This window comes from Phalaenopsis equestris, unplaced genomic scaffold (genome assembly GCF_001263595.1).
Source record: "Phalaenopsis equestris unplaced genomic scaffold, ASM126359v1 Scaffold000468, whole genome shotgun sequence".
Taxonomy (NCBI): domain Eukaryota; kingdom Viridiplantae; phylum Streptophyta; class Magnoliopsida; order Asparagales; family Orchidaceae; genus Phalaenopsis; species Phalaenopsis equestris.
The window spans coordinates 187252-197737 of record NW_018164909.1 but is presented as its reverse complement, the minus strand read 5'-3'; the positions used below and the strand labels follow the sequence as shown (position 1 = coordinate 197737).

The following is a 10486-nucleotide window of genomic DNA, read 5'->3' as shown; positions in this document are numbered from 1 at the left end:
CGTGCTGACCCGAAACAGGGTGTATAGGTGGTTGAGAGGTCTCGGCAATAGCAGCTACCGGAGCATCCAGATTATTCTCCACAGGAGGCAGAGGCGCCTGCCCAACATGTGGTTGATTCATACCTCCCCCTTTCCTCAACTCAGGATGTAAACGAAAGCATTGATCCGGACCGTGGCCAAACATTCGACAATGAGTACAGTAAGAGGGATGCTGTTCTAATAAAGCCTATTGTCACTAACCATTGTGAGTCAAACCAATCCAAACTTCATCAGGTGGAGGTAAGGTGACATCCCTTTCATTTAAAACCCTAGCCATAGACGGTCTCGAGAGATTATAAGTGGGACATCAAATTTAAGGGGTCTACTGAACATAGCTGCCAAGGAGAATAGAATTTCATGGTTAAAAAATGGACTTTCAAACCTGGAAACGAAGCCAAACAGGGATAATCAGAGCCTCAACTTTGGGATCGAAGTTGGCTGACCATTTCAATATTTTTGTAGCACAATCCTCAAACCACACTAACCTCTTAGCAAACAGACGCGTATAGTCCTCCTCATTGGGCAACTGAATTAAAATATGCCTTCCATCCAGGGGTCCTATCTTCCAATCTCCAGAAAGCTTCATCAGCTTGAAATGTTTTCGAAGGAATTCCATTTTAGGATGCCCATACAAGAATTTTCCTACGAGATAGAGGCGACAAGAAGAGGCGAGATCGACGTTTTCAGCGTTGAAGAGGAAGAGAGCTAGCTTACCCCCTTTCCGGCCCGGTCGTCGAATGAAAGAAGACTCATCACCGAGCGTGAGTGAATCGCGAAAGGCAGAAGGGAAGTTTAAAACGCCGCAGGCGGTCACGCCGGCGTAAGAACAAGCCATGGAGAGACGCTTACCTGCGTCGCCATTGAATCGCAAACCCTAACAGAGCTGTAATCGAAAAAGAAAACATTGATTATATATATATATATATATATATATATATATATATATATATATTGAGAAAACCCAAAGGCTAATATATTAAAATGAAAGAGGGATATAAATATATTATGTGAGAGAACCCAAGAATGTCACCCTGCCTACCCGATGGACACCACATACAAATGGATCCAAAAAGAGAAAATGCAGAAAAATACATGAAAGTCCTAAAGAAAAAAAACTAAAAGTGTCAAAATACGTAACATCAGGTAGCTGGAAAACAAAAAGTTAAGAACTTCCCAATTTTGCCTTGCCTTTGCCTCTAGTTTTAGGAAAGGAGTTAGCTAATAAATTGGTAAGATGAGTGTCATTTCCAGTAGTAACCAGTGTATCATCCAATAGGTTCCCGAGCCCGTGTTGGATTTTATTCTTCTTCGTCCTCCTGGAATAGACTTGTCATTCCTCATCCGAAAATCGGCTCACCTGATCAGTGGATTGGTTTTAAGTGTGCCATTCATGTGTAGGTTGTTGAACATTATAAACAACTACTTGTTGTACCAATTGATCTTTTATTGGATCAAAGAAGCACTCGCGTGTCTTGACATGTGAGTCTTCTTCAATAACAATGAGTAGTATAAGCACGTTTGGATTTGTACGTAGTATGGTGTTCTTCATTAGGAACTACTGTGTTGGATGGGTTACACCTTCTCAGCAGGGATGATAGGTGGCTGATCTTTAGCGATATCCAACCTTAGATGAGGATGCATGCGATAAAAAATATTAGAATTGTGACCAAACATACTATAATGAGAGAAATAAGGAGGGTGTGGTTCTATTTCAAATTTTTGCCGATAGCCGTTGTGATTGTGAGTGGTTCCAATTCTTCCAATTCATACCTCATCTGGAGCGGGTTGAGTGATATCTCTCTCAACTAACACACAAACCACAGAGAGTCTGGTGACAACGAGTGTAAGACTATCAACCTTGAGAGACTTACTATAAGCAGTTGCTAAGGATTAGAGAATTTCCAAGTTGAACAAATATAATTTTAACCTCAGAAATTTTATCCATACAGGAATGATAGGGAACTCCGCTTTTAGATCAAAATCGACAGTCCACTTCAGAATTTTCATAAAGCGGTTGTCGATCTTGATAACTTTTCGAGAAAAAATATGAGTGTAATCGACATCGTGAAATAGCTGAATAAGTATATGTCGACCGTCTAGTAAGCCAATATTCCAACTGCCCAGTAACTTCATAGTATCAAAATCTTTCAGAATGATCTCAAGTTTTGGGTGACCACAAAGAAATTTGCCCACTAGAGCAAAACGCTAATAAGGCGCGAGAGTACTTGTTTCAACCTCAGAGAGAATAAAGCAGACTTCCCATTTTTTTACCAAAGTTTTTAATGAAAGCGTGATCACCACCATCTTTAAGTGCCTCGTGGAAAGATTGTGGAACATTGTAGAATTTGCCAATACGAAAACCAGACTCTGATTCTGAAAGATGAGCACGAGTAAGAATAGTAAAGTCGCCGGCAAGTGCAGTGACATAAGAACGAATCGTCGAGACCATCTCCAGAGCGACTAGGCGAGTCACTAGAAAAAGGCGAGCAAACTTCAGGGAAATTGTCTGTCGAGCAGGGCGACAGAGGCGTCGTCGAGTACGAGAGAGACGACGCAAGTCGCGATAGCTAACGAGGAGCTGCGAGCGAGCGTCGTCAATTGCGAGTGAGGAGATACGACGCGAGTGAGCGACGTCTACAAGAGGACGTCTTACACACACACACACATATATATATATAGATATATATATATATATAGACATATATATATAGACACATATATATACATATATATATATATACACATACATATATACATATGTATGTATGCATGTATGTACGCGGATCTACCATCTCATATGAATGAGCAAATCGTTACTGTTAGTCAGGCGCAAGGGATTCATCGGCTTATACATGCCTGACAATCTGTTGACCAACACACTGATGAGATGATTCAGTTTTCGGACGAAGAATGACAAGTTTACACATCCAGGAAGAAGAAGAAAAATGGTGACCTACTTGAGCTCAGGAGTCTAATAAATGATACATTGGTTACTTCGGGTAGTGACACGCAACTCACCAATTTGTTTGGGCCCACTCATACAACATATTTTTAATATATTAGCACTTTGACGTTTTTCAAAAAAAAAAAATCTTATATACTTTAATTGGATTGATACACTATAAATTTTGTTGGAAGTAGTTGACCTGTATGCTTTATTAGGAAGGAATTGATTTTTTTTTCTCTACAATATATTATTGTATTTTGTTTTTTCTTTATTAGACATTACCTATTGTTGAAATTTTAAGAATATTTTTTCGTATCTTCTAGTTTAGTAATTTCTATATTTTGAATATATAATTATTTGTATGTTATAATTCTTCTTTCCTTCTTTTATCGATGGAGTTATGGTTGATTTTATGTCTTTCTTAATGTGGGAGCCATCCCTCTCTATTTATCTTGTAATTGTTTCTTAAAAAATTGAAAAGGACTAATATTTTTAAATTATCCAAAATTCATATGATATCACAGACGCCAAAGTGCCCTAACCAACGTTTGTGTCGAAGCCGATTGTGCATTTATGCTTCGTCTTCGAGCATATTAGCATGGTAATGCCCTAGTACTTGCGTCCTCCTTTTAATTTGAGTGGTCTCGATCAAAGTCAGCCTTTCCTGCTTCATCTGCTAGGTCGTCTGGGTTTTTCGCTGTTGCGAGTGATTTTTCCTTGCTTCGATTCTACCTGATACCAGTGAGTGCGACAATTCGCTTGCGTGAAGTTCTTCGGCTGCCCTAGCCATGCACCACTACTTCTATCTTCTTGCATCTCCTTCGAAGACACTACCTTCGCATGTGTTTTTCCATTTCGACAGCATGTTCGAAGAAGGGTCTCGATAGCACTCTGTTGTTTTTTTGTCCTTGAAAGTTGTTGTTCCTATTTTGTAGTCGACATTAGTGTCAAACTTGTGCACGAAAGTAAAGGAGTTTCGTGCCATTCTTGATCGAAAGCAACGATTGAGATAGTATCGTAAAGGAGTTTCGTGCTTCTTACTTAGGAAAGTGAATGGATTGCGACCTACAGGAGTTTTACACAGTTCTTGATCGAAAATAAAGATCGAGATCTCAACGTAAAGGAATTCTCCACAACTTGTGCGATTCTGATTGTAGTGTTTTTTCGATTCTAAGGATGTCTTACGAATCAGCGATGACGGCGGGACTTCCAAAAAATTCTTCCACATCAACATTTTCCAATCATTCCGAAACTATTTCTACTTGCCGTACACCCCTAGAGCTGAATATTATTCTCAAAACTTAACAGTTTCATTTCATATATAAAATAAAATTCAAAACACTAAAGAGTCATTCTATTTCATAAAACTTATATTTATAATAGTTTAAACATATTTAAACATTTACATCTAACTTTGCAAGAATAAGTTAATGGTTATAATTTTATCTAAAATAGATGAGGTCAAACTTATTTTCAAGGTGCACTGGTGGTAAATGTAACCGCCTCCCCCTTTTATTATAAAATGATGTTGATTTACCAGAAATTTTGAAAGTTGTGATTCTTAAATGATTCTTGCTTTAACGTTCTGTCGACTAACATCATGCACTTTTAAGTATAGTTCTTTGAATTCTTCCTTGATGTTCATCAATTACAGTCCGCAAGCAGCATATGAAATTATCTCATTGTACCAACCTTCCTGTACATTCAGATTACAGATGCTGTTGTTGTTGCTCGTATTCTAAATGCAACACTTGTTATACCAGAATTAGATCATAATTCATTCTGGAAAGATGAGAGGTAAGCATTTTGAAGTGAGTTCTTGAGACAACTGGTTTTAATTCTGCATGGGATTTTTAATAAGAATATTCTAACCATTTTATATGTAGCATCAAATACATTTTTTAAAATGAAAATATTACTTACAGTGACTTTGCCAACATTTTTGATGTCAATTGGTTCATTTCGTCTCTTGCAAAAGATGTCATTGTTGTTAGAAGGGTTCCAGATAAAGTAATGAGATCAATGGAGAAACCTCCCTACAGTATGCGGGTTCCGAGGAGATCAACCCCAGAATATTATCTTGACCAAGTCTTGCCAATTCTGTTGCGCAGGAATGTAAGTGGGCAATTGAGCTTGTACAATTTATTTGAAAAATATTTCAGTTTGAACTTATTTTTTAATTTTCTGATAATCTGATTCTTAAAGTGGAATGAGTTGCTTAGCTGGTTCTGTATTGTTCTGCTACTTGTGCTAAGATCCAGCTTTCCGAGTATGAAAGTTGGCAACTAGCAGCCATAAGATATATGCTTCTTAGGTCGGGCTGCATCATTTTCAACTTGTAAAATCAATGCCTGTCTTTTGCTACTTCTAGCCCCACTTTGTTAGTTTTCTTGGTCTTCAGAACAATTTTTTCTAAATTTTTGTAAGGTTGATCATTGTAGGCCATAATTGAGGATTTGATTTGTCTGTTTTTCTGTCAGATCTCTTGTTGAGCCATGCAGCATCTATTTATAAGCTTTTTGTGTCACAGTATTATCAATACCTTCTGCCAAAAGGTGTCTTTAGTTTTAATCCAAATTAGAATTTAGTGCGTTGTTACTGATGTTGGCATTGGGCACCCATGGGGCTATTAGATTTTGAATGCTGCATATGGCATCTTCTTAACAGTCCTTAATTTGCTGTGGTCAGTCGACTAAATACACCTTCAACAACCATTCTCATAGGGATTCACTAGGATAGGTACGAGATACACTCAATCACATAATTCACTCGAAATAATACATTACACATTTATCAAACATAACTTAATTTCGGTATACTCAAATATTTCAATTTAAATGAAAGCAGACCAAAATATATCATTAAAAAATAAATCTACAGAACATTTAAAACTCATCAAAATTCTTTAATATGAAACATAAAATTTATCTGTGAAATTACTTCATAAGTTCTTTATCTTATAATAACTGTCCATCAAAATATGATCACAGAATGACTATGATTCTTATCAGTCTCGTCTTTTTTTATTTCCTTTTTCTGTACAAACAATTATAATAATCTAATAAGCTAAGAGGCTTTGCAAAATAAGCAAATTTATTATAAATCTCGAATATTTAAAAATACTAAATTACATACATGCTAATCATTAACAAACGTGACTAAAAAAGTATAAGTAATTTAAATGCATCAAATTATTATTTACTTGATCATTTTATGTTATCTTGTATTTCATTTTATCTTTAAAATGTGTTATGTATAATATTCTATGTTGTTGGCTATCGTAACACGACCTAAAGGCTGCATCATAAAGTTCATAGAGCTTGGGTGAAACTCAACATTATCACTGTTGAACTTCTTTGAGGACCCTTTTGCCTCTATAGGAGAACCTTTTACCTCTATAGGAGAACCTGTTGCCCCTAATTGCGTAGGTATATAAACATATAACTGTCAACCTATTTCTTATAACATGACATCTTTTATGCTTCACCATATTCATAATTAATTATTTAAAAAAATATGTGATTCATGTCATAATATATTAAATAACTGTATATGTGAATAGGTAACTTACATGTACTAGTTTTTTGGACATTATCATCAACTAAAAATATATTTATAAAATCAAATTTTACTTTCAAGCTTGCTTCAACTAAATTGTTGTTTTGGTTCTTTACTCATGAACTCTTTACTGTGCAGTTCAAACATTAATCTATTATACAGATAATAAAATTTGCAAATGATTTGAAATGAATTATTTATTTTATTAGAATTTGTGAATCTTACAACCCTTAATGATTTAACCCAACGGAAAGATCTCCCCGAAATATTTCTTATATAAACAATTTCACAAGGACTCCTCATACAGGCTTAGAGCCTACAACTCTAATCAGAAATCGATTTCTAAAGAAAATACTAAAAAAAACAAATCGTACTTGAAAAGGAAGCCTAATTTCCTACATTCCCCACTTCTCTTTCTTTCTTTCCTTGTTCTCTTCCTTTCCTCCACTTCTTTTCTCTCTTCTTTCTTCCTTTCCCTTCCCTTCTTTCTTCTTCTTCTTCTTCTTCTTCTTCTATTTCTCCTCTTATTTCTTTAAGCTGCTCTCGGTTTTGCCTCTTGATTTCTTGAAATGGACGGTAGCGGGATGGCTATTAGGTGTAAGTAATGTTTTAATTCATCTATATGTATATAGTTTATACCTAACGCAAATCTCCACAATTTATTTTTAAATCAGCCATTGCATGTTAGGATAAGTGGAAAAATCGGAATTCCAGTCTTAGCTGTACGAGAACAGTAAATTTGATTCAAAATTTAGAAAATTTAATAAAAATGAGAACTAATTTAAGAATTTTTCATCATTGCATTTAAGCTTATAATTTTATATACCAAAATGGTCGATTTGAAGAGTACAACAGAATGAATTGATTTTTAATGAAATTCAAAAAAATTGAAATTTTTGATATAATTAATTTTGGTAGTTATATATTTTCTTAAAAAAATTTGGTATCACACCATGTGACTTTTTTTTTTAGTACCTTGCTTCTCTTTGGATACCTTGTATAATTTTTTCTTAAATCTATTTTGCTTTAAACGAAGTTTGACATGTTTTGCATGATCATATCTTGTAGGTTGTGCAATTAACAAAGTTTGATTATCGGTTGACCAATGAGCTTGATGATAACCTTCAAAAGTTACGTTGCTTTGTCAACTTTCATGCTCTAAGGTTTACAAAACCTATACGGGTGCTTGGTCAAAAACTGGTGAAGAAAATGCGAAAGATGAGCTCACGTTTCATTGCAGTTCATTTGAGGTCAGTGATGTCTATTTTCTTTAGGGGATGTTTTATTGCATGTATTTTAAACTCTGTATTTTTATAATACAGCATGTAGAAACATTAGATTATGCTTAATTCAAGTTGTTTGGCTGGTTGCAATATAAATTAAACTAGTGCTTTATTTTATTTGGTTAAATGTATTCTGAAGATGGTAAGAAGTGGAACGACAAGAAACGGTGATGGTTGGCACAACGAGAAACAGATAGGAAAGGCAGGGCGAGAAGGAAATATGAGAAAGAGAGAAATGAAGAAACCATCAAAAAGATGTTCACAATTACTCCAAAGACTGCTTCATGCCGGGAGATTGGAAGGGGCTTCACTTATGCCAGTGGAGGTCTTACCTAGAAATGGATACTGTTGTGATTGTTAACATAAAAAAATAGAGAGTAGCTTTGTGAGATAGAGTAGCTGGCCTTGTGTTGATGATGGCAAAGGACTTGATAGTATGTATACATACAAAGCATTGCACACCTACAAAGCAAGGCACATGTCAGTTGGGGTAGAGTCAAACGAGAGAGTGGAGAGCCAAGAGTGTTGGTTCCCAACGAGGAGATGATGCTGTGTAATAACCAATTTTTGTGAAATTTGATAAATTTCAACTTAAAATGTATCTCAATTTTTGCACCTCTCAGATTTCAGTCGAGTAAATTTTATAAAATTCTACATGTTAAATCGAGAAATTTGATATAAAACATTATATATTAATTATGAATAGATTGAGAGATATAAAATTTAAACGTTATAAGTCTTATTAAATTAATTAAAGTTAATATATTCCTAATCCTACGTTAATCCCACGGCTTCACTGTAGCTAATCGACATTCCTTTGTCTTTTATTCCTTTGCTCGTCGAATAAGGCAGACGGGAGCTTAAAAAATTCTTCCCTCTCCCTATTTTGCTCTCCCAAACTCCCCTCCCTATTTGGTTCGTGCATTGCAGTAGCAGAAGGGGCTGTGACCCTTGCTACAATGCAAGGGCCCGTGTAGGCGCAGGTAGAAGACTGGTCGCATGCACAGAGGAAGCCGCAGGAGGCGGTTTAGGGCTCAGGGGTAATTTTTGTAAGTGCAAATCTTTTTTTCACCACATTTGAGGCAACCCTTTTCTTCCTTACACTTTCATTTTGAGTTTTGTCTCGTTTTCAATGTCTTTTCTTTTTAGGCAGCCGTCAGAGGGGTCGATTGTGTGGCGGAAGTGTCAAAAGTCTTTTGCGAGCTTCCATAATAGTTCTAGTATGATATTAGCATAGGGTAGTGTGGTTGGAGGTGATAGAAAGTAAATTTGATAGCTTTGGAGAAGGATTGGTCGTCAAGAAAGACGTTTAAGGTATGTTTAAGTAAATTATTTATGTTTTTGGTTAAATTACTTTATGAACCAAGATATTTTTAAATCTGAAATTAATTGCAAATTCTAGGCTGTTTACTGGGGCGATAGACTCGAGGTGAGAGCATGGACTTTCACTGTAAAGCGACCCTATAAATTTTAGGTAAATTAATCATAAGTTAAGAAGATTAATTTGATTAACTACAATTACTTGTGTTTTAAATTTTAGTATTATGTTGTATAGGTTACTAATCTCAATGTAAAAGTCACCGCAACATCCAGCTAACCGTCGAAGATGAAGAGTTTAGCATGACAACTGATGTGAGTAATTATATTTTTAAATTTTTGTAATTTTTTTTTAATTTCAGATTGTATGTTTGACTTCATGTTTGTCATAATTTAATCAGATCATTCATATTGATATAACAGTAATGTATGATAAGCATAATAGGAAAAGATGTGTATGCATGAAAGATATGATGAGATGATGGATGTTTAAATAAACATTTTATATAAGATAAATATATAGGAAAGATATGCATATATAAGTAAAAGATATGAATGAGACATATGTAAGTAAGAGATATGCATGAGCTAGATATATGAATGATGTGAAAGTTATGCCTGATGAATAGTTATACAATAAAATAAAAAATAAATATACATGTTAGATGTTAGTAGATGCATAAAGATGTCTCAGAATAATGTATGTATTAAGAATGAAATAACTTATATGTGCATGCTTGCATGTGTTTGTTCAACGGAGGATTTCACCTCCTAATGGTATAGGCAGGGCACGCCAATGTACCCACATGTGTAGATTTTTTTACAATCTCAGACAATTGTGATGGCTAGTTTACTAACCGTTATGCCGACAAGATAATATTGGCCAGAGGCTGGTAGAACAGGGCTTACTTCCCCAGATAGTTGTAATGTTTACATTACTAACCGCTTTGTTGAAGGTATAATTTTGACCAGGGGCAGGTAAGGGTCTTTCTACTCTAGATAATTGCGATGTGTATATTATTAACCGGTGTGCCGACGAGAGCCAACGAGACAATTTCAGCCAAGGTTGTATTTTGTTGAGGTAAAAGATAATAATAATCAAGAAAATGAGAAATGATATATGCTCAATCTGATGAAACACAAGAAGTTTCTCAAACACTTTCTACCAAAGTTAGGAGGTTCAGCAGAGTGACACAATCAATACAGAGGTACTCTCCTTCATTATACTATCTTTAGTTAACTAATATCGGGAACTAATGTGCTATGAATAAACCATTCAAGTTGAAGATTTAAAGGAGGTAGAGTTTGTCATGAATGACAAGATAATTATTAAGGTCAAATT

At 35.2% G+C, this 10486-nt stretch overlaps 1 protein-coding gene across 3 annotated transcripts in view; it reads left to right on the top strand.

Moving 5' to 3' along the window:
- The window catches only part of LOC110027909 (uncharacterized protein At1g04910-like), a 103876-nt gene that overhangs the window by 45010 nt on the left and 48380 nt on the right, over positions 1–10486 (top strand). For all 3 annotated transcript variants that reach the window (XM_020729536.1, XM_020729535.1, XM_020729534.1), the window contains exons 4-6: positions 4695–4783; positions 4912–5101; positions 7613–7794. In XM_020729536.1, coding sequence (XP_020585195.1) covers positions 4695–4783; positions 4912–5101; positions 7613–7794 — 461 coding nt within the window. The remainder of the gene's footprint in view (positions 1–4694; positions 4784–4911; positions 5102–7612; positions 7795–10486) is intronic.